The sequence below is a fragment of the Cynocephalus volans genome, chromosome 3 (genome assembly GCF_027409185.1).
Source record: "Cynocephalus volans isolate mCynVol1 chromosome 3, mCynVol1.pri, whole genome shotgun sequence".
NCBI classification, from domain to species: domain Eukaryota; kingdom Metazoa; phylum Chordata; class Mammalia; order Dermoptera; family Cynocephalidae; genus Cynocephalus; species Cynocephalus volans.
The window spans coordinates 120,320,457-120,345,860 of NC_084462.1; the positions used below are offsets into that span (position 1 = coordinate 120,320,457).

General features: G+C 35.3%; 1 protein-coding gene and 1 pseudogene across 2 annotated transcripts in view; one reads left to right on the forward strand and one right to left on the reverse strand.

Moving 5' to 3' along the window:
- BRMS1L (BRMS1 like transcriptional repressor) overlaps positions 1-23,014 on the forward strand; it is a 37,932-nt gene extending 14,918 nt beyond the window's left edge. Inside the window, exons 5-10 of one of the 2 annotated variants that reach the window (XM_063090333.1) lie at positions 14,495-14,591; positions 15,789-15,872; positions 16,553-16,617; positions 17,546-17,585; positions 19,568-19,715; positions 21,413-23,014. In XM_063090333.1, the coding sequence (XP_062946403.1) occupies positions 14,495-14,591; positions 15,789-15,872; positions 16,553-16,617; positions 17,546-17,585; positions 19,568-19,715; positions 21,413-21,530 (552 nt within the window). In that variant the 3' untranslated portion in view covers positions 21,531-23,014. The remainder of the gene's footprint in view (positions 1-14,494; positions 14,592-15,788; positions 15,873-16,552; positions 16,618-17,545; positions 17,586-19,567; positions 19,716-21,412) is intronic. The other variant, XM_063090334.1, reaches the window with a different exon arrangement.
- LOC134371749 (homeobox expressed in ES cells 1-like) lies at positions 7,644-8,187 on the reverse strand (annotated as a pseudogene).
- Positions 23,015-25,404: the final 2,390 nt, after the last annotated feature.

The window sequence follows — 25,404 nt, forward strand, 5'->3', positions numbered from 1 at the left end:
TATGTTCTCTATCAGTTCTGGAAATTTCTCAGCCATTATCTTTTCTGGTATTGCCTTTGTTCCGTTTTCTCTACTTCCTTCTTCTGGAACTCTACTTAGTCATAGGTAAGTCCCCATTCTGTATTCCACATATCTTAATACTTAATTCATATTTTTTAATCAATAAATTACTATCTGAAGCTCTTTGGAGCCTAATTCTACTGTTTTTTTTTTTTTTTTTTAAATATCTTCCAGATATCACAGCTTATTTCCTTATTTCATGATTCTGGGTTATGGCAGCCTTTGTTGGTAGGAATTCTGTGAGCCTAGGATAGAGAATGTAGCTCTACAGATAGTATCTGCCTTTATTTCTGCTAGATTGTTTCAGCCAATGACTACCTTAATTTTTGTGCTTGGGATCTCTTGGAAGATACAGGTACTCTATATTTGAATCTCGGATATGTAGAGGTGAGACCTGAAATGACGTATTTTCAGGGAAAACATGCCCCCCCCCGCCACTTACTGCCTAAGTTGAGACAGATAATTTCCATCAGACATATCTTTTTAGTCTATCTTTTCAATGAAAGTATAACCCTTTAAGGGCTTTGAGCAGGGATCCCAGTTCTAGTTCCTAACTTTGTGTAGGCCCAAGACCTTTCTCTTTTTCCCAAGCTGCCACTGAAAACCATGCCTCTAGCTTATCGATACCAGCAAATTCTCTCTAGGAAGCCACAGCTTCAACATGAGGTTAACATGCTGGTGTCTAGCTTATTTTTAGTCTTTGAGAATATCCCTTATTTTCTTAAAAGCTTAGCTCTATCTTTAAAAAGATATTTGTGGTATTTTATCTAGGATATCTGTCTAGGTGTGTTGGGAGTTTATTTTTTATTTTTTGCAGGATAGTCCACTATATTCCTAGAAGCAAAAGTCAACAAGATATGTTCAAGTAATGTTTTTTACTTAGAAAAATATATTGGTCTTTCGCCTCGTGGGCTCAGGCAGGCTCGAGGTGGTGGCTGTGGGCCAGGCTGTGGTGGGAGGTTACGATGAGGAGGTGCTTGGAGCTGGATGCTGCAAGGCTGTCTCTGTGCCATCCCTCTGAGTAGCCCTCCCCCGGCGGTCACCTCAGTGAGTGGCTGGACCTTTGTTGTGAGGAGGACGGGTTGAGACAGCCATCGGGCCCAGCACAGCAGTGAACTGGCCGCCACTACACAATCCAGCAGCCCAGCCCAGTGCGCATGGAGCAGGAAGAAGTCCAGCAGGGGAGGTGGAAGCTCCGCAGAGACCACACACCCTGTGGTGCCACCGTGTGACCCACCAGCCTGGCCGAGTGCATGCTGACCAGAGAGGTGGCTCCCTGGAGAGGCCCAAGACCCGAGGCATCCACACACGTAAGGCACTAGTGGCCAAATGAGCAGACACTGAGGTAGCCATACGAAATTGGCAACCCCAGGAACATCCTAGCCAGACAATAGTGTCAAACCTGTGGACTGTGAAACCCCCTGCCACAATGACTAAACATCAAAAGAAAGATACCAGAAATATGAAAAATTAAGAAAGTACACCACCAAAGGGTAATAACTCTCAAGCTCTAGATCCTATAGGACAAGAAGCACTTGAAATGTCTGAACAGGAATTTTGAGCGATAATTCTAGGGAAACTGAATGAGATACAAGAAAACTCAGCTAGACAACATGATGAAACCAGGAAAAGTATACAGGACCTGAAAGAAGAAATGTACAAGGAGATCAATGCCCTGAAGAAGAATGTAGCAGAGCTTGCCGAACTGAAGAATTCATTCAGTGAAATAAAAAACACAACAGAGAGTTTAACCAGCAGGCTTGCAGAAGTAGAAGAGACAACTTCTGACCTTGAAGATGGGCTGTTTGAAATAACACAGGCAGACAAAAAAAAAAAAAAAAAAAGAAAAAAAAGAAAAAAGAAAAAAGAATCAAAGATATTGAAGAAAATCTGAGAGAGATATCAGACAACCTTAAGAGCTCAAATATCCGAGTCATGGGTATTCCAGAGGGGGAGGAAAAAGGAGATTGCATTGAAAACATATTCAACAAAATAGTGGCAGAAAACTTCCCAGTTATTGGAAAAGACACAGATCTTCGGATTCAGGAAGCTCAAAGATCCCCAAACGTATTCAACCCAAAAAGGTCTTCTCCAAGACATGTTATAGTCAAATTGGCAAAACTCAAAGACAAAGAGAGAATCTTAAAAGCTGCAAGAGAGAAGCGTCAAATCACCTATAAGGGAGCCCCAATCAGACTAACATCAGACTTTTCATCACAAACCCTAAAAGCCAGAAAGGAATGGGATGATATATTCAAAAATACTAAAAGACAGAGATTGCTAGCCAAGAATACGAAATGAAGGGCAAATAGTATATGTCTCATACAAACATAACCTGCGGGAGTTCACTACCACACAACCACTCTTAAAAGAAATTCTCAAGGGAGTACAGGGTTTGGTACCTGAAAAATAATTACCACTGCCATAAAAACCCAAGAGAAATCAAAACCCACTAGTATAATAAAAATGACATTCATGAAGAGAAAAAAAACAAACAAAAAGGCTATCTACAACCCAAGGAACCAACAAATACAGAAAACAAACAGAAAATCAGAAAGAAAGCAACCAAAGACACCTAAGTCATCCAAACAATAATCAATAAAATGCTAGGATTAAATCAAAACTTTTCAATAACAACTCTTAATGTAAAAGGCTTAAATTTCCCAATCAAAAGACACAGACTGGCTGACTGGATCAAAAAGGAGGACCCAACTATATGCTGCCTTCAAGAGACCCACCTCACCCATAAAGACTCACATAAACTAAGAGTGAAAGGATGGAAAAAGATTTACCATGCAAACAGAAAAGAAAAACGAGCTGGAGTATCTATTCTTATATCTGACAAAATAGACTTTAAACTAAAAACCATAAAAAGAGACAATGAGGGACACTACTTAATGATAAAAGGACTGATCCATCAAGAAGACATAACAATCATAAATAGGTATGCACCCAATGTTGGAGCAGCCAGATTTATAAAACAAACTCTATTAGACTTAAAGAAGGAAATAGACACTAATACCATAATAGCAGGGGACCTGAACACTCCACTGTCAATATTAGACAGATCATCTAGGCAAAGAATCAGTAGAGAAACACAAGATCTAAACAAGACTCTAGACCAATTGGAATTGGCAGATATCTACAGAACATTCCACCCAACAACCTCAGAATATTCATTCTTCTCATCAGCACATGGATCATTCTCCAGGATAGATCACATATTAGGTCACAAATCAAGTCTCAGCAAATTCAAAAAAATTGGAATTATCCCATGTATTTTCTCAGACCACAATGGATTAAAATTAGAAATCAATAACAAACAAAATTCTGGAAAATATACAAACACATTGAAATTAAATAGCATTCTACTTAATGACATATGGGTCCAAGAAGAAATCAAGCAGGAAATCAAAAAATTTATTGAAACTAATGAAAACAATGATACATCATACCAAAACCTGTGGGATACTGCAAAAGCATTACTAAGGGGGAAATTTATTGCATTAAATGCTTACTTCAGAAGAATGGAAAGATGGCAAGTGAACAACATAACACTTCACCTTAAAGAAGTAGAAAAACAAGAATAATCCTAACCCAAAGTTAGCAGATGGAAGGAAATCATTAAGATCAGAGCACCACTTAATGAAATTGAAACCCAAAAAACAAAACAAAAGATCAATGAATCAAAAAGTTGGTTTTTTTAAAAGATAAATAAAATTGAGAAACCATTAGCATGGCTAACTAAAAAAAGAAGAGAGAAGATTCAGATAACACAAATTAGAAATGAAAAAGGTGATATTACAACTGATACATCTGAAATACAAGGAATCATTCGAGATTACTATAAACAACTATATGCCAACAAATTTGAAAATCTGGAGGAAATGGATAATTCTGGACACACACAAGCTCCCAAAACTGAGCCAAGAAGGCGAAGAAAATCTGAACAGACCAATAACAATAAAGGAGATTGAAGCTGTTATCAGAAGGCTCCTAACAAAGAAAAGCCCAGGACCAGATGGATTTACAGCAGAATTTTACCAAACATTCAAAGAGGAATTGATACCAATTCTTTACAAACTATTCCAAAAGATTGAAACAGAGGTAAATCTCCCAAACTCATTCTAGAAGCAAACATCATCCTGATACCAAAACCAGGTAAAGATATAACCAAAAAAGAAAACTACAGGCTGATATCCTTGATGAATATAGATGCAAAAATCCTCAATAAAATACTAGCTAACTGAATACAGCAACACATACATAAAATTATTCACCATGATCAAGTGGGATTCATCCCAGGGATGCAAGATTGTTTCAACATATGCAAATCAATAAACATGATACACTATATTAATAAAATCAAACACAAGGACCATATGGTCCTCTCTATAGATGCTGAAAAAGCATTTGATAAAATTCAACATTCATTCAGGACAAAGACCCTCTATAAGTTAGGTATAGAGGGAAAGTATCTCAACATAATTAAAGCCATATATGATAAACCCACTGCCAATATCATCCTGAATGGGGAAAAGCTGAAAGCTTTTCCTTTAAGAACAGGAACTAGACAAGGATGCCCACTCTCACCACTCCTATTCAACATAGTGTTGGAAGTACTAGCCAGAGCAGTCAGAGAAGAGAAGGAAATAAAGGGCATCCAGATTGGAAAAGATGAAGTCAAACTGTCCCTGTTTGCAGATGACATGATCCTATATATCGAACAGCCTAAAGCCTCTACAAAAAAACTGTTGGAATTGATAAATGATTTCAGCACAGGAGCAGGATACAAAATCAACACACAAACATCAGTAGCATTTCTATTCTCCAATAGTGAACATGCAGAAAGAGAAATCAAGAAAGCTTGCCCATTTACAATAGCCACCAAAAAAAGAAAATACTTAGGAATTGAGTTAACCAAGGATGTGAAAAATCTCTATAATGAGAACTACAAACCACTGCTGAGAGAAATTGGAGAGGACACAAGAAGATGGAAAGATATCCGATGCTCTTGGATTGGAAGAATCAACATTGTGAAAATGTCCATACTACCCAAAGTGATATACAAATTCAGTGCAATCCCTATCAAAATTCCAATGACATTTTTCTCAGAAATGGAAAGAATTATCCAGACATTTATATGGAATAACAAAAGACCACGTGTAGCCAAAGCAATGCTGAGCAAAATAAATAAAGCTGGAGGCATAACACTACCTGACTTTAAGGTATACTACAAAGCTATAATAACCAAAACAGTGTGGTACTGGCATAAAAATAGACACACCGATCAATGGAATAGAATAGAGAATCCAGAAATCAACCCACATACCTACAGCCGTCTGATCTTTGACAAAGGCATCAAGCCTATACACTGGGGAAGGGACTGCCTCTTCAGCAAATGGTGCTGGGAGAACTGGATATCAATATGTAGGAAAATGAAACTAGACCCATACCTTTCACCATACACTAAACTCAACTCAAAATGGATTAAAGAATATACACCCTGAAACAATAAAACTTCTTAAAGAAAACATAGGAGAAACAGTTCAGGAAGTAGGACTGGACACAGACTTCATGAATATGACCCCAAAAGCACGGCAACCAAAGGAAAAATAAACAAATGGGATTATATCAAACTAAAGAGCTTCTGCAGAGCAAAAGAAACAATTAACAGAGTTAAAAGACAACCAACAGAGTGGGAGAAAATATTTGCAAAATATACATCTGACAAAGGATTAATATCCAGAATATACAAGGAACTGAAACAACTTTACAAGAAAAAAAAAACAAGCAACCTAATTAAAAAATGGGCAAAAGAGCTAAGGAGGCATTTCTCTAAGGAAGATATACAAATGGCCAACAGACATATGAAAAAATGCTCAACATCACTCAGCATCCGGGAAATGCAAATCAGAACCACACTGAGATACCATCTAACCCCAGTCAAGATGGCTATAATCCATAAGACTGTCTTAGGTATTATAAATAATCTAGAGATGATTTAAAGTATATGGGAGGACGTGCATAGATTATAGGCAAATACCATGCCATTTTATATAAGAGACTTGAGTATCTGTAGATTTTGGTACCTGCTGAGGTAGGGTGGGGGGTGTCCTAGAACCAATCCCCTGAGGATACCAAGGTACAACTATATAATTAATCTGTTATAAATCATCTTTTTAATTATATAATTAATCTGAAGATACTCTCCCGTAGTTCAAGGGTATTCTAGACAGAGGTTAAAGAAAGAAAGAAAGAAAGGGAACTTACATACTTAAATTTGGAGCATAATGTATTTTATAGTCACTCTCATTTTAATCCTTACAGTAACATTATGAAATAGGAATTATCTAATTTTCATGCAATTAATGAGCAGCAGAATCTGGATTGAAATCCTTTGATCTTTCTAGTCATTCATGCAGTTTATCATTAAATCTGAACTTCATTATTCATGGCTTTTATCTGCTTTTTCTTTAGTTCTTACATTTGTCTCATACAGAAATAACACCCGAGAGGCACGGGAATTGAAAAGAAAGAAGACACTCTGCCAATTGTCACAATAAAAGTTTGATTAGCAGCAGATAGGCAGCTGGAGAGGAGGAGCCAGGACCAGAGACTGGAGGTGTTCACAGGGGCATGCATACAGAAAGTGTTCCAGAAAACCACAGAGGCTAAAGAGGCAGCAGATATGGTTTGTATCGAATTAAGGAAGGAAATCACATGTATAGAATACTGCGATGTGCCAGACACTGAGACGTGTGGAGATGCTTTATTTAGGTTTCATCATTTAAGCCTCACCATAGGACTTGAGATGAGTATTAAGATGTGGCTGCAGGTGGGAGTAAGGGAGTAAGGTCTCAGGGTTCAGTTTTAGGATTCCAGTTCTGGAGAAGGTTGGTGAGAGCTACTCAAAGTTCTGATCTTTTTTTTTTTTTCATTTAAAAAATTTGCATTTATTTGCCCCTTAATTCTTTTGTGCAATATAGTCCAATAGTATGAATACAACAGCTGATGCTTTTATCTCTACTTTGGCATAATGACTTTGCTTAAAAAAATAAACTTGAAACTGGAATGCTATAAGGATTTGTTTTGATATATGGTGAGAAATTCTTACTTCTGTATGTCATAAATCAAGAGAAACTGAAGATTCACAAATAAATCATCTTCTATAATATAGTAAAGCATAATCACATTTCAAAATGCACTTGAAGGAAACTAATTAAAACAGATCATACCTTTGTTCTTCCTATTATTTTACTTGAAATATTTTGTAAATGAAATCCAGTTAGTAGAATCACTTAAGTCATGAGTTTACTGATTTTAGCAAACTAATTTATTGGATTAATATTGCTCACTTAAGAAATAGCTGGCTTTTCTGCAAATGTCTACTAAAATATGTAGGAAAGGTCTTTATTGTAACCAAAAGTGCCCAAATATAACATGTACCATGCTATAACAGTAATTATTTACAATTTATTTTCAGAAAAAAGTGACAATATTCAGATTAAATGCAGGAAAGAAAACATCACATTTTAAACACTTGATATTTCCATTGAGTCTTCATGTTCTGCAATATAATTTTACATGTTTAATTTTTCTATCTGTTCCAGGAGATTTGTGTTGAAATTATTTTTGCCATTAGAAACTGTGATTCTCATCAGCTTTGCATGCTGATTTTGGAACCAAATCTGGATTCTGTCTTCCTCTAGATGCAATTTTTGAGCTAAGTCTTCTCTGATATCAATGCCAGGATAGCAGTTTACTCTAAAGACAAGTTTCCAACACTTCAATTTGGTTTTGAGTAAAAGCAGTTCTTAGTCTCCAGCCTCTATACCAACTCAACTCTCTTTTCAATGAAGACAGTCTTTCTGAGTCTGAAAAATAATTTTCATATTTCAAAGCTCTTTCTTCTGGCATTGGATGATACACGATGCAGGGAAATGAGATCCCACTGGGCAGACTTTTTCTGAAGAGCCACAGGTGTCTGCTCAGGGCCTGTTGGGGTTTCATTGGTGGAACACAGTCTTTCTTCTGGTCCAGTCCTAAGATGCTTTCAGTTGAAAAGGGGCAGGGTGAGGGTTTGCTTTCCCTAAGCCGAGCACCCTTCTGAAGGCTGGGAGACATCCTCTCAAGGGCTGCACTGAGCCACAGCTCTGGTCTCTTTGCTGGCTCTGCTCCACGTGTACAGGGCTGGGATCTTCTTCAAGGTTCTGATCTTTTGCTCCTCTATTCATTTAATTTTTTTCCCTGATTATAACATTAATAAGTGTCTATTGAGAAAACTTAAGTAGAAAGTCTAAAGAAGGAACTAAAATCAACCATAATCTACGAACCCGAGGTAACAACTGTTAATAAGTGTGCATATGTATATATATTTTCCAACATAGCTGGTATGATTGTGTATATACTATTTTGTATCCTAATTTTATTTCAAGGAGCATTTCATAAACATGATATATATACATATGTGTGTGTATGAATATATATATATATAATATAATATATATATATATATATATTTTTGGCAACTGGCTGGTACAGGGATTGAACCCTACACCTTGGTGTTATTAGCACCACACTCTAACCACCTGCTAATGCTGTCTTAAAAAAAAAAAATTAAGTCAGACATGTACAGCTTAATTAATTTTTCACAAAGTCTGAGTATTCTGCACAGTAAAAAGCATATTATCCAATGGACTCAAGAAAAGTCAAAATAAGCACAAGACCTGGGATAAGTTTCCAACTCTATGTAAATTTAAACTCATGTCTTGTAAATGTCAAAATAACTTATTTTAAAGTTAGTTGTAAATTGTGTCTTTTGATGACTTCTAGAATGTTCTAAAAATGGCCCTCATATTTGCTTCTCTCAGATACTGAAGTCCTAATGCTGTTTTCTATGTGATCAAGTGCATCAGATAATTCATCAGCCTTATTTTCTTCTGAGGTGTGCCCTCATGGACTCTGTTACCTGCCCTCACTCCCTCCCATCCCCTGCTCTCCTGCTTCATCCTGCTCTATTCTTCAGATGCTTTCTAGGTCAACTGTATCTCTGTCTTCATTGGGCATCTCTTTACCATCAACCTGAAATTCCCTTCACCTTTCTTTTTCTAGATCTCATGCTCTCTTTCAGTTTGGTAGAGTATATCATTTGGTAGCATCCTGAGAAAGGGTATATAGAAGTCAGTTTTGGGGACCTTTCTTATTGTTTATATATTGCTATATATATCTATAAAAATTACTCCAAAACTGAAATTAAAGAGGACACAAGAAGATGGAAAGATATCCCATGCTCTTAGATTGGAAGAATTAACATTGTGAAAATGTCCATATTACCCAAAGTGATCTACAAATTCAATGCAATCCCCATCAAAATTCTAATGACATTTTTCTCTGAGATGGAAAAAGCTATCCAGACATTTATATGGAACAACAGAAGTCCATGCATAGCCAAAGCAATCCTGAGCAAAAAAAAAATAAAGCTGGTGGCATAACACTATGTGACTTTAAACTATATTACAAAGCTATAATAACCAAAACAGCATGGTACTGGCATAAAAACAGACACACGGATCAATGGAATAGAAAAGAGGACCCAGAAATTAACCCATATGCCAACAGCCATCTGATCTTTGACAAAGGCATCAAGTCTACATACTGGGGAAGAGACTGCCTTTTCAACAAATGGTGCTGGGAAAACCGGATAATCATATGTAGGAGAATGAAACTAGACTTGTATCTTTCACCATATACCAAAATCAACTCAAAATGGATTAAAGAATTAAATAAACACTCTGGAACAATAAAACTCCTTAAAGAAAACATAGGGGAAACACTCCAGGAAATAGGATTGGGTACAGAATTCATGAATAGGACCCAAAAAGCATAGGCAACTAAAGGTAAAATAAACAAATGAGATTATATCAAACTAAAAAAGCTGCACAGCAAGAGAAACAATCAACAGAGTAAAAAAACAACCAACAGATGGGAGAAAATATTTGCTAAATATACATCTGACAAAGGATTAATATCCAGAATATACAAGGAACTCAAACAACTTTACAACAAAAAAAGAAATAACCCAATTAAAAAATGGGCAAAGGAGCTGAACAGACATTTCTCAAAGGAAGATATACAAATGGACAACAGACACATGAAAAAGTGCTCAATATCACTCAGCATCTGGGAAATGCAAGTCAAAACCACATTGAGATACCATCTCACTTCAGTTAGGATGGCTAATATTCAAAAGACTGAGAATGATAAGTGTTGGAGAAGTTGCAAAGAAAAAGGAACTCCTATCCACTGTTGGTGGGGCTGCAAAATGGTGCAGCCATTATGGAAAATGATATGGAGGGTCCTCAAACAATTACAGATAGATCTACCATATGACTCAGCAATCCCACTGCTGGGAATATACCCAGAAGAATAGAAGTTATCATGCCAAAGGGATACCTGTATTCTGGTGTTTATTGTAGCTCTATATACAATAGCCAAGAGCTGGAACCAGCCCAAGTGTCCATCATCTGATGAGTGGATAAGGAAACTGTGGTATATATACACAATGGAATACTACTCTGCTATAAAAAAGAATGAAATACTACCGTTCGCAACAACATGGATGGACTTAGAGAAAGTTATATTAAGTGAAACAAGTCAGGCACAGAAAGAGAAATACCACATGTTCTCACTTATTTGTGGGAGCTAAAAATTAATAAATAAACACACAAACAAATAAAGGGTGGAGGGAAGAAGACAGAATAACCATAAAAGTTCCTTGAACTATTTAAGCCAAGTGCACAGATACGATGTGGTGGGTGTGGGGGAAGGGAAGGGGGTCGAGAGAAATGGGTAAAGGGGCATGAAAATCAAGTACAATGTATTTTGAGGAGTAAAATAAAATAAAATAGAATTAAAAAAAATAAATAAATTACTCCAAAACTTAGTGGCTTAGAACAACAATAAACATTTATTATTTAGTAGTCTCAGTGGCCAGGAATTTGGGAGCAACCTAGCTGGAGGGTTCTGGCTCAGGGAAACACATGAAGTTATAGTGAAAATATCAGTCAGGGATGCAGTATCTGAGGGCTTGACTGGGGGCCGGAGGATCTGCTTCCAAGGTGACTCACTCACAAGGCTGTCAAGTTGTTGCTGGATCTTGGTTGGAAGCCTTAGTTCTCCCCATGTAGGCCTCTCCACAGGCTGATTGAATGGCCTAATGACCTGGTGTCTGAGTTCTCCTAGACTGAGTGATCTAAGAGAACAAGACATAGTGATGGTGTATTTTGTGGCTTCGATTACCGCCACATTCTGTTCATTAGAAGTGAGTCACTGAGGCCTGTCCACATTCAAGGAGAGAGGAATTAGTATCTACCTTTTGAAATTACGAGTGTCAAAGAATTATTTGATATGTTTTAAAACTATCACATCTTTCCTGTCCAAAAACTTCTTTACTCACACTTAAGAGTATGGAATTCTAAATGATACTCATGTTTCCTCAGAATTCTGAAGGCATTGTTTCATTGTCTTCTTGCTTCCAGTATTGCTTTTGAGAAGTCTATTGTTTTGATTCCTGACTTTTTTTTTTTTTTTTTTGTCTTTTTCGTGACCGGTACTCAGCCAGTGAGTGCACTGGCCATTCTTATATAGGATCTGAACCCGTGGCAGGAGCGTCGCTGCGCTCCCAGCGCCGCACTCTCCCAAGTGCGCCACGGGCTCGGCCCCTGACTTTTTTGTATGTGACCTGTTTTCTTCTTGAATACCTTTAGGGTCTTCTCTTTATCCTTGGTGTTGTGGAATATAAGATGATGTGCATTAGTGTGGGTCTTTTTTTATTTGTTGTACTGGATACTCAGAGGAACCTTTTAATCACGAAATTCATATCTTCAGTTCTAGGAAATTTCTTACATTATTTCTTTTTTTCTTTTAGATTCCATTTTATAAATTTAACTCTTTAACTCATTTATTTTTATGTATAATGTAAGGCAAAGAATCCTCAGTATATAGTTAAACTCATTTTTCTATTGTCATTTATTGTCATCAAATTTCCAGGTGATTTAAAAGTTACCTTTATCATTTTCCCATAACCAAGGTCTGTTTCTGAGTTTAAATTCTATTCTGCATATTTTTTTTTATTCCAGTGCAGTACACTTAAAAAAAAAAAAAAAAACTATAGTAACTTTTAAATATGTGTCACTCTCTGATAAGGCTAGTCCTTGGAAATCTCCCAAGGCTCCAGTCCTGATGGAAGTTGAGAACTGTGAGGTACCTAAGACAGGGAACTGCAAAAGAGGAGTTGGTTCTGAACATAGATCAATGTGAGATTGATACAAAAATGGAACCTCGGGGCTATTTTCCTGGGGCTCCCTAAAGCTGCCCTGATGAGTGTCAGTCTGGGAAAGGGCTTAGTGCAGGTTCAGTAAGTCTAGATGTGGAGATTTGGAGGGATGTGGGATCTTGAAGCCAAGTGTGTACTTACAAGTAGTATTTTTTAAAAACTAAACTGCCTATTGAACATAGAAACCTCTACATGCACCAAAGCAAGGGAGTTTGGATGCCCCTCTCTTTTCCAGGTATCCTCTATCTGCTCTATTATCACTTCCCTTTCTCTGCTGGGGAGCCTTTTAAAGATCTTGTGAAGTTGAAGAAAAGGGAAAGACTAAAAAAAGGGGAAGAAGAGAATAGATTCAAGGCACTTCAATCTGTACACTTTAAAGTGTACCTTTAATATCTTTCGAGATGCCTTCAAAGCTTCAAACATTTCAGTCTCTCTCTGGCTTTTTTTAATTATAAAAAATGATTAGTAGATTTAATTTTAGAATTTCTGCTTGGAAAGGCTGGCCAGTTAGCTCTGTTGGTTAGAGCATAGGCTTGTAACACAAAGGTCAAAGTTTTGGATCCCCATACCAGCCAGCCACCAAAAAAAAAAAAATTTATGCTTGGCCTAGGGCAAATTTATCAATAGGAAGGAAAGAGACTACACCAGTTAAACTTTCATATTCTTAAAAGCCTTATTACTCCAGCTCTGTATTTAGAGTCCTCTTTGGTTGGGGAAATTAGATCTATTTATAGCTCCTATACTGTCTTGACCATGGAGGGGGTCTGCTCTCCTTTTTTTCTGATCTATAACATTTCCCACTTCTTGTCACACAATGTAGATGAGGCTATAATATTTTAGAAGACTTTACAAAGACAGGAGGACAAGCAAAAGGAAGTAAGCATAGAGAGCAACATGCAGTGAAACAATTTGTCATATGAGGTCTAGTTTTAGTCTTCTTCAGCTTTGCTTTCCATCTAGGTCCTGGCTTGCCTCAAGTTGACAAAAGCCATCTTTTCCCTACCACTCAGGAGAATCTTCAAGCATAAGTAGACTCTACATTTCACACTTCATGATTGACACTGTGAATGCTGCCTACACGGGTGTGGCCTGTCTTCCACAAGAAGTCATATCTAACTATATCCCAATAGCTTCCACAAGACAATCATGTCTAGCTATATCCCAATAGTCTAATATCCTTACTAGAGATAAGCATGTGGTAGGTGGGTTGGGAACCTGTCATAGGCTTTTTATGTAAACAATTCATTTATTATATGTAGTACATTGTATGGCTTTCTAAATAAGGGCTACAGTATTATATAATTTAAAAAAATGGACCAGAACTAGTAAACCTGGGTTCTAGTCTTATCTGTTAGTAAACAGTCCTGTTTTAGCAAGTCAGTCTTTCTTTAGTTTTGAGGAGAGATTTGGATATAATTAGTCAATAATTTTGACTGTAATTGAACTATTTTAAGTGATTATAACATTTGTATTTGAATCTTTCTTTTTGTGATATATTAGTCCATTTTAATATGATACTGAGATATTAGGGAGGAATAAAGGCCCAATTATCATTCCAATGAAAAAATATGATCTGTTTTATAATGATATACTTTATAGGATAGATTTTCCATTATGGTGACAGGTGGGACCTACTTATAGTAAAAGGGACCATGAGAGCTTGTTATAAGTTTTTTATAAAGTAAATATTTACCTCTTTATCACATATAAATTTAAATGTTCTTAAGCAGAATGTAATTACATGTAGTTAAATCTATATTGGGATCCTATATTTTCTACTTTTATTACTTTTCATATATTTGACATTTCTTTAAAATTTTTAGGTTGAACTAAAAAGCAAACAAAAGCACCATATATTAAAGTACCTTAAGGGCCGGCCGGTTAGCTCAGTTGGTTAGAGCGTGTTGTTATAACACCGAGGTCAAAGGTTTGGATCCTTGTATGGGCCAGCCACCAAAAAACAAACAAACAAACAAACAAACAAAAAAAACCCAGAGCCTTAAGAGTAAATTAAGTAATTGGCTACTCTTAGTTAAGATAGACCAATTTTTTCATTCTACTTAAGTATAATCTGTTTTTTGGGTTTTTTTTCCCCAGAGTGAAAAGCTTCTGTTATATGATACAGTCCAGAGTGAACTAGAGGAGAAGATAAGAAGGCTTGAAGAGGATAGGCACAGCATTGATATCACCTCAGGTAAGGGGATGCTGGGACTGTGATGTTTGAATGACACTGAATCTTTGGTTTACTGTAGTATCTCATAATATCTTAGTCTTCTAATATTAATGTTAAGTAAATGAAATGTCCCAAAGGAGGGGAAAAGGGGGAGGCTTCTAAATAACTTTTTGTGATGTGATTGTTACTTTGATTTTTTTTTTTTTCTTGACCAAAAAGGGGATCTTAACCCTTGACTTGGTGGTGTTAGCACCACGCTCACCCAAGTGAGCTAACTGGCCATCCCTATAAAAGGATCCAAACCCGTGGCCTCGGTGTTATCAGTACCACATTCTCCCAAGTGAGCCACGGGCCAGCCCAACTGTTACTTTGATTTAAACTCACACTTCAGAAAGCTATAAAAAATAGAGCATATGAAAAGGGCCAAAATAGAAGTATGATAGGATTTACTATAAAAATAGTGTTGGAAGACAGCTACGGTATATGTTCTTCTCCGTCTTGAACAACTGTCGTATAGAAGAAGGAATAAAAACCTTTCTCTGTTGTTAGACAAACTTGGACAAATGATAGAAGTTATAGGGAAACAGATTTTTGTCTCACAAAGAGGAAACACATTAATAATTAGATCGGCCTAATGTGAAATTGGCTTTTTCAGGGGTGTTATGGAAAGGTTTTCTACATTGGGTGGAAGGTTTACTAGGTTATCCTACAGTTATTGAATATATATTATTTTATCTGTTGTAAATTTTATTTTTGTGGTATAGAGTAGGCATAGTGGAGTCAGATGAGCTGAGCTGTACTGCCAGTGCTCCCTCACATATGCTAGTTGGATGGCCATGGACAGGTACTTAGCTTTTCTAAATCAGTCTCCTTATCTCTAAAAGGAAAGTAATAAGAAAACCTACTTCAGAGGTAGCTTTGAGGGTTAGGTGAGACAGTGCACATAATATATATTTTACAAAGTACCTGATATCTGCTCATCAATTATTAGTCATTAAGTGCCAAATTGATTTTTTGCTTTAATAAAGGCAGAGGAAAAGTCATAAATATATAGCTGCTCATGAAATTATGTACAGTCTTATGGATAGATACATGGCTGCCAATGAAGTTTTGTACAGTTTTATATGTAAATAAATATCCACCATGAAATTATATAGTCTTTTTTCCTCCTTTGATCACCAGAAATCACCTAATACTTAATTTTTATTTACTTGCCAGAGCTGTGGAATGATGAACTTCAGTCAAGAAAAAAGAGAAAGGATCCTTTCAGTCCTGACAAAAAGAAGCCAGTTGTTGTTTCAGATATCCTTTTCCACATTTTCTATTTCTTTCTCCTTGATGTACATTTTTGCATTGTGCATACCTCTGTAACTTTTATTTGTACACATTGACTTTATTTACATGGTCCTGTAATAAGCAAAAGATGATTTATGAAACCAATTGAAAGCAGAGGGTATAGTTTAGTTTAAGAGGGGTGGGGAGGAGAAGAAATTTAATCGTGATCTCAGCTTTGAAAATTAGTATGGCTTTATGGTTTATAAGGGCTTCAATGTTAAACAGCTGTTTAGTATACAACAGGATTGTTTAATTCTTATATATAAATTTTAAAAACATTTTTAATGTTTCTGAAATTGGAGTGTCTTTAAATTAAACTAATATGTGCATACAGTCTTAGAACTTCCTATGGTAACTTCCCCCTGCCCCCATCCTTTTCCCCTCCACTTTAAAAACTGTGATTACATTGATGGTGTATCTTACAATCAGTGATATCATAGAATTAAGAGAATATGGGTATGGCATCAGAAGTAATAGAATGTATTTATCCTGGTACTAAGTTTTTAGAAGAATGATTTGAAGTCAGAATTCAGGATGCCAAGGGATTACGTACATAAATCATTGTTCCATTCTCTGAAAAATAGAACTCTGGAAATATAATTCAAAGTGTGCTATTCTTACAGCTAAACTGACCTTGACTTTTCAACGTCCATATATAGTTTATATGCTGCAAGATCTTGATATTCTTGAAGACTGGACAACAATTAGGAAGGTATGATTAAAGAGCAATGGAACATTAGTATATTTTTATAGTCTACTTTTCAAGATGCTATGGTTTTTCACTAATACGTCAAAATATGATTATTATAAATATGCTTTGCTTTTGCAGCATTCTAAGGCAATTAATACTATTACAGATAACAGTGGACTGCAGGAATATTTTAAGAATTAGAGACATGTCAGCAGTTTGATTGTATTTTTTCTATAATAATGTAATTCATACTTTATACATAAGTGCAGAAAAGCATTTATTTAATTTGCATAATAATAATAATAATAATAATAATAATATCACCATTCTGTGCCTAGTTCTTAGCCTGGTCCTGGTTCATAGAAGACAGAAAGCAGTCAATAAATATTTGTTGAATGAGGGATGGCTGGTTAACTCATTTGGGAGAGCGTGTTGCTAACAAGATCAAGGGTTTGGATCCCCATACTGGCCAGCCGCTGACCTACCCCAAAGAAAATTGTTGAATAAACAAAAGTGAACATTTGAACTCTCATGTGTCTTGCCTTCTATCATTGACCACTGAAGAATTATAGGCTTTTCTGTGGTTGGTTGAAAGTGGAGACTTATTTTCCTTATTAAATATTTCCATTTTTATAAACTTCAAAGTTGAGAGTTAGAGATTATTTCAGGTATTGATAACACCTCTAGGAGAAATCGTTATTCTTCGTGGACATTAAAAGTTTACTTAGAGCAGCTAATGGTTACATTTTATTGTATTTGTTATTGAACTAATCAATAGTGTTGTGTATACTAAATAGATTCCAAAATGTTCGAGGGTGCTTCAAAAAGTTTTGGAAAAATAGAGAATTAAAGATAATATGAATCTTTTTATGATCTTTTGAAGCCCCCCTTGTATTTTCAGTGTAAACTCAGACAATTTCTTTCTTCCTTTTTTTTTTTTTTTATTAAGGCAATGGCTACACTGGGTCCACACAGAGTGAAAACAGAACGTAAGTCATTTAGTCTAAGTTGAGAAATATTCTCTATGGAGAGTTGTTAGATCAGGGTTATTAAATTATCTACACACTAAAGAACTCCCCAGTCAGTGACTTTATTTCATCAATAAACAGGAATTTTTCTGGAGTCTTTACTTCATGTAAAATTTTCAAAATCTCTGGATGCAGTATATTTCTTCTTTCAAAGTTCAGCTACATTGCTATTGCTAATAATGGATCAGTAATTCAAAATGTATTTATTCGATATTTTTTATAGGCCCAGTAATTCTACAGGGGAGGCGTTTGGAATTCATGGGTTGGCTTAAGGTAGTCTGTGAATCCTCCTCTAAAATTGTGTTAAAAATTTCTTGTTTGTGTGGATTTTCTGAGAAGAGAGATTAGAATGCTAACAGCAGAGTCCATCAAAGAAATTTATCCACCACTAAGATTCTGACATGCCTTAAAATTCACATCAAATTACACTTTCCTGATTTTTTTTGAAAGTCTAAAGTTACTGCCAAAGTTGTAATAGACATTAGTGTCTAGGATAACTTTTGCTGTTTTTGCCTCATTCACTATAGATGAGATTTCCTAATCCTTCTAAAGACAATAAAGCTAGATTTTTAAGAAATATGTTTTGAATATTAAGAAAAGGAATATCTAGTCACATTCCAACAAAAAATCTATAAGAGATCAATTTCCATTTTATCTTTAATCCAAGGTTTCCTATAAAATTTATATCATGTCAGGAAATTGCAGTAATATTGTACTAAAGTACTGCCCTTGGGAATTAACTGTAAGGGCAACTGCCTCAATCTCTAGAACAATGGTTGAGTCTCTGAGAGTCTCACTACTCTATTTGAGTGGGTCTCTCCCCCACTCTTGATATGTTTAGCATTGTATCCTATTAGTTTTTTTCATAGCACTTTCCTCAGTTTGTACTTTTTTGTTTATTATTTACTTGTTTGTCTGTTTCCTGACTGGATTTTTAAGTCCACAAAGGCTAGAACGGTATCTCTTTTAGTCACAGTTTTGTTTTGTTTTTTCCTAGTACCCAGCACAGTTCCTTGGGTATAGGAAGTGCTTAGACAACATTTATTGAATGAATGAATGAATGCTTATTGAACACCGTCTATATACCAGGCACTATTTTAGGATCTGGGGATACAGTGGTGAACGAAAATGGATCTCCTGGAGCCTCTTTGTGGGAGGCGGAATAATATATATGTAAATAAATAATTAAGATAGTTACAGATTGTAATAATGGCTATGAAGGAAATATGAAGTTGACAAATATTGACAGTCAACTCTGTACCCCACAAATATGTATAAATTAAAAAAAAAGTAATATGAAGTTGTGGTGATGATTAACTGAGGAGTGGGTATAATGGTTGGGGAAGACCTCTATGAAGGGGTGACATTTGAATGATGAAGAGCTGCTTACTTATGGTATGCTCTTGACAATGTGTTTCCATAGAGAACATTTTTTTTTTTTCTGCATGAGTTTATCTGACTAACGCCAAACCATTTCTGGGATTTAAAAATGGAAGTTCTACTTAGGACATTTCCTTTTTAGAAAGCCTGAGAAACATTCAAAATATATATTAAACTTCTTTGGAAGTGTCAGATGCCTGCAGGAGAGAAAATATGGAAAGTATACTTTTCAGTGGAGATATGGCAATTAATGTTTTAAATACTACTTAAAATTGGCACTAGTAATTGATAATGTACCTGCTTCCCCTTCTGGCACTTTTCCTGTTAATTGATGATTTTTTTGTTTATTGTTTAGCTTTGTTTGGTAGTTATATTAAAAACTCAGTGACTTATATAAAAGAATATAAGAAATCAAATTCTCTTGTTTTTATTATCTTTTAGGTTTGTTATCTAAGAAATATTTTTAGTGGGTTTTTTTTTTTTAACATATATGCATGGATTGGTGCTAATTCTTAATGTTCTGACCCTTTTGTTGTTCTGACAACATCTTATTAATGTAACAGTTTTTGAACTGATCCCTTTAGCACCCGTGAAGCTGGAAAAACATCTGCACAGTGCTAGATCTGAAGAGGGAAGACTATATTATGATGGTGAATGGTATATACGTGGACAAACAATATGTATTGATAAAAAAGATGAATGTCCTACAAGGTAAAACGCCTTGGTCATTTCAGTGTTGCTGAGTATTATAGTTTACAACATTGTTGTCCATAAGTGTTTGCTGCCTCTTTAGTGCATTCATAATATGTAGTTACATTCATATAGTTGATCTTTGAACAACTTAGGTTTGCACTGCACAGGTCCACTTATTGCAGATTTTTTCAATAAATATATTGCAAAATTTTTGGTTAGGCATGACATAGAAAACAGTTAAGTAGCCTACCTAGCAGTAGGCTATTAGTAAGCTATTGAGTACTTAACAACTTAACTACTACTTAAGTTTTGGGGGAGTCAAAAGTTATGCCTGGCTTTTCAACTGCTCAGGGGTCAGCACCCCTAACCTGAGTTGTTCATGGGTCAACTGTACACTAGTTGTCTGTGGATCCTTTTTTTTTTTACTTTACATGTGATTTGATTACATGTGTATATACCAGTGTTAATATTATACAGCAGACTTCATCTTGTTTATGAATAGAAGTATTAACACGAGTGAAAATGTTGGAATTATTTAGCCAGGTAAGTGATCCTATATGTTAATTCTTTAGTGACTGAATTGATATGATCCTAATAGAATGACCTTTAAGCCAGACTATCATGAATTTTTGGTGGACCTATTAATCCTTAACTGTTTTTGGTGTGTTATAATATTTTGGATAAAAAGAATTCACATCAATTAGAGTAGGAAAGAAATGGAAAATGAAAACCTTCAGAGTAATAGTAATTAAAGAGTAACTTGAAAACAAACTGCCTTTTAAAAGTCTTAGTTTGTCTAGGCTTAAATAAAGTTTATATAATTATTTATATAGTCTTCTAAGTTTTGTTTGTGACCTTTTGAAAATGTTGATGTTAATCACTGCTTTTATTCCTTCAGAAGTTTAGGATTTAAGTACTAAACTTCTACAGTAAGAAAATATCTTTTTCTAGGGATCAGTGGTAAATAAAGCATTTGAGTTTAGTCTAGAATACTCATTTTCCAGATACAGTAGTTTTAATTGGATTATAATTTCATCTTTAAATTTTTAGGATTCCAGGAACATTGTGTGTGGTAACTTTTCTCATAGAAGCTCATTGAGCTGATTTCTGGGTTATATATAATACTCCTGAATTCTTCTCTTTATTTTATTGCTTTTGAGACATTTTACTACCGCTTAGCATAAAAAGGTAAAATAGCATAAAAGAGCATAAAACAGAAATCTATTTTTAAAAAAGTTTCTATGTAAAGATTAATAATGTAAAAAAAAAATTTGTTTAACTACCATAGATGGTTTGACACTGGGAATTAGGGATTAGTATTTGAAAGATTTCCTATAGCCAAGGCTGATATGAGTTGGGTGTGTATAATGCCATATAAGTAGTGCTGTTTTTTTTAGCCCCACTGTTTTTTTTTTTTTTTTTTTTTTTGTGGGGTGTGGTGAGGTGAAGTAGGAACAGTATGCATTTAATAGTTCTAGTAGAAAGTAAAGTAAATTTTATCAACTCTATTAAGAAAGGAAGTTATCTGTTTAGTGTTGCTGAATGTGTTATTTTTGATAGCATGTCTGTTGGTAAGACAGTAAATGCCAATTATATACCTGAATCTACTATTGTAGTCCAGATATTTTGGTTTTATAGCTAGTAATTTAAAACAGTTGAGGAGGCATATTGTAATTAATTAATTCATTCTTTTTTTTTTTTTTTTCCCTTTTTAGTGCCATAATTACAACAATTAACCATGATGAAGTTTGGTTTAAGAGACCTGATGGAAGCAAATCTAAGCTTTACATTTCACAGTTACAGAAAGGAAAATATTCAATTAAACATTCATAATTATGATTTAAGTGTTATCTAAATCTACCTTATTAGTGTTACCAAGTGTGATGTGCCACAGGAGTAAAAAATGTATTCAATAACTTAATATTCTCATTGAATCATGAGAGAATGTATATTTGTAGGTAGTACTCTAAGTAGACCTCATATTGATATGTTATTAAAAGAAATAGTAATAAAAGTTTAATCATGATAATTACATTTATTTGCCTCTTAGGTCCAATGACCAATAGGTATATATGGAAGGGTTTCTTTCTAAACATTTTTCTTTGGTTTTTAAAAAAGTCGTGCAAATTTGTCTTTTCTTTAGTGAACTATGACTACATTTATCTCCAATTTAAAGAATTTCCCATATCTTTGCCATTCATCATGTGTTTGTAAATAAGACTGATAAAATGTTTCCTGTAAATGGTTTGTATTAGTCCTTTAGTGTTAAATCAGAATTGAAATTTAAACATATATATGTGAGTATGTATATACGGCATCATCAGCTTATTTAGAACCGATGACATTACTTTACGATCTTGTTTTACCCCAAATTAAGCTATTGAGTTTGAAAGCTAAAAGGAGCACTTTTGTAGAATAGCAGCTTTCCTTCTCTTCTTCCTTGATTGTATGGCGATGACCTATTTTTACAAATTATACTTAATGTTAATTAGTAAAATTAGTGTCAAGTGATAACATGCTTCTACTTTTATTTCTTGTGACCCTTTAGAGGGTAGGTATTTATACCTGGTATTTATGACACAGTATATAATTAGTGAACAGTAACTGACAGTATTGTGGTGCTTGCTGTACATGTCTGATCTTTTGAGAGATTTTTAGTAAGCATTTTCCAGAGGTAAAACTAGGTTTTCCTAGAAAAACTATTTTCCTAGGGCAAAATAGACAAGGATAATTTCCTTGAATCTATTCCGAAATTAATATTTTTTTCTTTGGTGTTTTCACCTTTAAGGCCATTTGGTGCAATTTAGAAAGTGTTGGCCCACCTTCCCTTAGCCACAGTCAAAATTAATTTCCAAAGCCTCAGGAACAGTACAAAGAATTGAAACCCTCAATACAACAGGACAATTGACTAGTATATATTTAGGGTACAGCCAAATCAGGTATTCCTGAGGGTCTTGTGCACTTTAATTTCTGTTACAATAAGGCTTAAGAAGATGAGGAAGAAAGCTACATATTAACACTTAGAGCAGGAGTACCTGCATGATTCCGTTTGTTTTCCTACTATTTAACCTCTGCAAACATCTTCCTGTGCAAATCACTACTTCACAGTTGCCAAATTTTAAAGTATTTGACTTCTGAAATACAATATCAGCAAAGTTATGCTACTTTGTTTTGTTTCTAATTAACTTTAGCAAGTGTACATAATGTCAGAATCCAATAGTATTTGACAGCACTTATGTATACAATGTTTGATAAGCATTTTTAATAAGATTTGTATTTTTAAATTTAGTATATAATAAAAAGATGTTTGAGTGTCATTTGTAGTGTCTTGAATTACTTATGCATATTTAGTTCTTTTATTATTTATAAGCTGTCCACTTCTAAGAAGGATTTGACCCAATTAACACTAATAGATGTGGGGTGCTAGAGTGCTGCACAAATGTTTCTGCTTCCCTAAACCACAATTCAGCCTCTGTTGGGGTATATTTAGATGTTCAAGACAGCTAAGGTATACTAAATTAAAATATATATAGACATATATATTGTGCTTTAATAAAAATGTAGTGTGCAAGTTCTGAAATTCTAAATAAAAAATCTTTATTTTAAAAACTATGATTTAGTATATTTACTTTCAAAACTTTAATATTTATATCATATATACTATTCTACCATAATATTAGGATGCTGGTAGGCATATGTTTGTCTATGATTAAAGTACTATAAAATGTATTTTGTTTTTGCAGTTTGCCATTGGACTTCTGGTCATAAAGTTTAATTTAGGAGAATTGTTAGGAACTCTGAAATGTGATGTAGCAGCAGCTGCTATTGCTACTATGTTTATAATCAGCCTCTATCTTAGGATCGATTTCTGGGCCTTTCTTGTCAGAGCTCCCAGTTTTTCATGTTCAGTTCATCCCTTCCTGCCATTTCCCATTTTTAAAAAGTATCTAGTTATCACTAATCCAATCCATCAACTGATAATTATTAGTGAACATTAATGGCACGTTACTCGTTTTGTCCATTTTCTCATTGTTCATATTGGTGGGTTGGGCACTAAGGACTTTTCATTGCAGCCTTCTTCAGGTAAACATTGTTCTGATGTACATATTGTGACTCAGAACTCCACTTACAGAACCAAGTACACCTAATTGATAATTAAAAAGAACAGGGAAGTTGGCTGTTATTTCTAAAATCTCGTTTTTGGACCCAGTAAATCTAGTACAGGAAAATTGAACTAAAATGAATTTCTCTTGTAAGGATGCATGAATGAATACATTAGTTAGGACTTACATAGTCTGTTGCCAAATGGAATGCAGACTATTTTAGTTGATGAAGATGAAGAAATGTAAAATATTTATAAAAAGAACATGAAGGCTCAGAATGTGGTGACAGAAAAATGCATATGTTCCTTATATTGTCTATGGATGAAAGGAGTTGTGGCTGTTGCGTCAGGTGGGATTTAACGGGCAGTTCTCCATTGGTTATTGTGGGCCAGAGTCTTGCCCTCTTCTTCATAGGCCCAGAAACTTGAGCTTTATCTGTATGCCCTGTTATGGGCTGAATTGTGGCCTCCCAAACTCATATGTTGAAGCCCTAACCCTCAGTACCTCAGAACGTGACTGTATTTCAAAGAAGTGATTGAGTTAAGATGAGGGTGGGTTCTAATCCAGTCCGACTGGTATCCTTATTAAGAAGAGGAAATTTGGACATATAAACACCAGAGGTGTGTGCACAGAGAAAAGGTCATGTATGACACAGTGAGAAGGTGGCCATCTGCATGTCAAAGAGGTCTCAGAAGAAACCAAACCTGCTGACACCTTGATCTTGGACTTCTAACCTCCAAGACTGTGAGAAATAAATTTCCATTGTTTAAGCCAGCCAGTCTCTGGTATTTTATTATTGTAGCCGTAGCAAACTAATACATGCCCCAAAGTGACACCTCTGGGCAAGTTAGAGTGATTAATTTATTAGTGGATTGAAGTGTACAGTGAGTGTCAATTTAATAACTTATATTGGGAAGTAATAGCTGAGCAGACTGGACTTCTTCAGTCAACTAGTTGGCACATTCCTTCTAGAAAAATTAGTGTGAAAGCAAAATTGTAATCAGAAGATTGCTTTGTTTTAGCGACACTTAAGGGATTCACCAATTTTTTGGTGAAGGTGCCTCCTTCCTGGTATTGTGCTGGACACATTGCTATAATCTTACTTTTGAGTTTCTTTTTTCTTGATGCTCTGTTGACCAAGATGTCACCTTTGTTTACATGTGCTGTGCAGGCCTTCCCACAGCCCGCCTCTAGTTTCTTATTCTTTTTTTTTCCTTAAAAGATGACCGGTAAGGGGATCTTAACCCTTAACTTGGTGTTATCAGCACCATGCTCTCCCAAGTGAGCTAACCGGCCATCCTATATATCTTATATAGGGATCTGAACCCATGGCTTTGGTGTTATCAGCACCACACTCTCCCAAGTGAGCCACGGGCCGGCCCTTAGTTTCTTTCTAGACCATGCACCTTGCCTCTCTGTCCAGTTTATTGGGTGAGAGGAGCCCCTGACTCGTGGGCAACCAGTGATGATAATATTTGAAATTTGAATTCCTGCCATGTGCCAGAAACTGTATTTAGTGAATAAACTGAAAGTCATTATTTAATATTTTTCATATTCAAAACAAAATGAGCATAAATGTAAGAATTCTGATATGTTTACTCTTT